Raw genomic sequence first — 3,004 nt, forward strand, 5'->3', positions numbered from 1 at the left:
TGTATTTTATCTATTTAGCATTTTAGATGTTAATAGTTTATACTGAAAATTTGGTCAAACATATGCACGCATGTTTGACTTTTGTAAAACAAAATTTGCACTACATTACTAACTCTTCCTGGTTAGATGATAATTAAGTTATGACCATCACACTATAAAAGGTAGAACCGCACACATGCATAACCACTAGGCCACCCGTTAAGAGCCATATCTTTTTGGACTTGCACCTTGCACCTTGCACCTAAGCCAACTAGGTAGAGACTCACATCATGGAGCTCAACTTTGCCTCGTATGTGTCCATTGTTCTCTTGGTCCTCTCCGGCACGTACGTCTACTGCGCGACACGGAGCCGGTCGCCGCTGCGGCTCCCGCCCTCGCCGCCCGGGTGGCCTGTGATCGGCCACCTCCACCTGATGACGGACATGCCCCACCACGCACTCGCAGAGCTGGCCAGGAGCATGCGCGCTCCGCTCCTCCGGCTTCAGCTCGGGAGCATCCCGGCCGTGGTGATCTCCAAGCCCGACCTGGCGCGCGAGGCGCTCACCACCAACGACGCGGCAATGGCGTCCCGGCCACACCTCCTCTCCGGGCAGTTCCTCTCGTTCGGCTGCTCCGACGTGACGTTCGCGCCGGCGGGGGCCTACCACCGGATGGTGCGGAGGGTGGTCGTCTCCGACCTCGTCTCGCCGCGCCGAGTGGCCACCTACGGAAGCTTCCGGGACGAGGAGCTCCGCCGCCTCCTCGCGCACCTCACGGAGAGCGCCTCGACGACGGAGACCTCCGTCAACCTCAGCAAGTGCCTCCTCAACCTGGCCAACGATGTGCTCTGCCGCATCGCCTTTGGCCGCCGGTTTCCGCACGGCAAGGACGACAAGCTCGCCGCGGTGCTCGCCGAGTCGCAAGACCTCTATGCCGGATTCGCCATAGGCGACTTCTTCCCGGAGTTGGAGCCTCTCGCGAGCACCCTGACGGGACTCCGCCGCCGGCTGAAGAGCTGCCTGGCCGACCTCCGCGAGGTCTGTGACGAAATCATCGAGGAGCACATCAGCGGCCAGCGCCAGCGCATCCCCGGCGACCGAGACGAGGACTTTGTCGACGTCCTCCTCCGCGCCCAGAAGGCGGCCGATCTAAAAGTCCCACTCACCGACGACAACCTCAAATCCATCGTCTTGGTACGCCACTCGCCCACTTTGGCTCTCCAGGACTCCACCCTAGCTGTGCAGAGGCCGGGTGTGTACTCATCATGTTTGTATTCTCTTGATGCTTCGTTTTGAGCTAATAAAATCCACCCTTTTTCGAAAAAAAGGACTCCATGGAGGCCAAAATTTAAAAAAATTCACAAAACAATGTTTTTAGTTAAAAAAACATGAAAATGATGCACACATAGTTAGAGATGTCTTTGAAATTTCATGACGAAATACTCCCTCCATCTTGAAATACTTGTCGGAGAGATGGATAAAATTGAATGCATCTATATCTAAAATACGTCTAGATTCATGCATTTCTCCAATAAGTATTTCCGTGAGGTACACAAAAAAATCCATGTAATTTTATAATGAAATTATATGTGCTAGAAATACATGATTTTATTATTTTCTCAACATCAAAATATATTTCATGTGAAACTTTACAAACAGGTAATATGTACTTTTTCAGAATTTTTTGAAACTTGAAAATCAGATTATTATTAATTTTACTTTCTCAAATACGGGCTCAATCATGAAGCCTGAGAGCCAAAAGGAATTTTCAATGTTGAACTTGCTATATAGATAACTCGAGTAGCTCTTGATATCATCTACTAAATATTGATTTTTTATCCTTTATTTATACAAAACCCCGTAATACTTTGTGTTTAAATGGTCATGAAAAACCTACCGTCGGGTTGTGGTTTCACTATGGCAATGTCCACTATGTTGTGGTTTCAGGACATATTCATCGCCGGCACAGACACGACGTTTGCGACGATAGAGTGGACGATGACAGAGCTGATGCGCCACCCACGCATCCTAAGAAAAGCGCAGGACGAGGTCCGGTGGGTCGTGGGTGCCAAGGGTCAGGTGGAAGAGTCGGACCTCGTTGAGCTCCACTACATGCGCGCCATCATCAAGGAGACCTTCCGTTTGCACCCGGTGGTTCCGCTGCTTGTGCCTCGGGAGTCCATTGTCGCATGCACCCTTGGCGGCTATGACATCCCGGCCAAGACCCGCATCTTTATCAACACTTTTGCCCTGGGTCGGGACCCGGAGATTTGGGAGGACCCACTAGAGTACTGGCCAGAACGGTTCGAGATCGCCGGCGGCGAGATCGACCTCAAGGACCGGGACTATAAGCTGATGCCGTTTGGCGGTGGTCGGAGAGGGTGCCCAGGCTACACGTTCGCACTACCCACTGTGCAGTTAACGCTGGCCAAACTGATGTATCACTTCGAGTGGGCCCTGCCAGAGGGCGTGCGCGCTGAGGACATCAGTGTAGAAGAGAGCTTTGGGTTAGCCACAAAGAAGAAGGAGCCGCTCTTCGTTGCCGTCAGGAAAAGCGACATGTATGAGTTTAAGGGGGAGTAAACATCAGAAATCTTGCTGGGAGCCAAGGTGCAGCCACCCCTGCGCTCAGTGCCGCACATCTTAAACTTCAAGCACCTTATGTAAGGAACTGTGGTGGGAATTATCAAGTGATGCTTAACAAGTTTACATGAGCTAACAAGTATGCATGCTCCTTATATAATACCGATTGTTTTCAAGAAAATGGACAAATCACTATTAGAAAACGGGCCATTTATCCCGGTCCATGAGGCCCATTTGTCCCGGTTGCCGAACCGGGACAAAAGGGTCGGTACTAAAGCCCAATACCTTTCGTCCCGGTTCGCCCAGGAACCGGGACATATGGGGCTCCAAGTGGCCGGTGCGGCTTGCCCAGGCAGGAGGGCCTTTTGTCCCGGTTGGTGCCACCAACCGGGACCAAAACGCTTCCACGCGTCAGCAGTTCAGGGGTTGGGGTTTTTGTTTTT

The 3,004-nt window shown here is 51.6% G+C and overlaps 1 protein-coding gene across 1 annotated transcript; it reads left to right on the forward strand.

Moving 5' to 3' along the window:
* Nucleotides 1-203: 203 nt before the first annotated feature.
* On the forward strand, nt 204-2,697 carry LOC119292335 (tryptamine 5-hydroxylase-like). Its single transcript, XM_037571183.1, has 2 exons — nt 204-1,172; nt 1,926-2,697. The coding sequence occupies exons 1-2, from the start codon at nt 270-272 to the stop codon at nt 2,559-2,561; spliced, it is 1,539 nt and encodes a 512-aa protein (XP_037427080.1). The 5' UTR covers nt 204-269; the 3' UTR covers nt 2,562-2,697.
* Nucleotides 2,698-3,004: the final 307 nt, after the last annotated feature.

This window comes from Triticum dicoccoides, chromosome 4B, assembly GCF_002162155.2.
Source record: "Triticum dicoccoides isolate Atlit2015 ecotype Zavitan chromosome 4B, WEW_v2.0, whole genome shotgun sequence".
Taxonomy (NCBI): Eukaryota; Viridiplantae; Streptophyta; class Magnoliopsida; order Poales; family Poaceae; genus Triticum; species Triticum dicoccoides.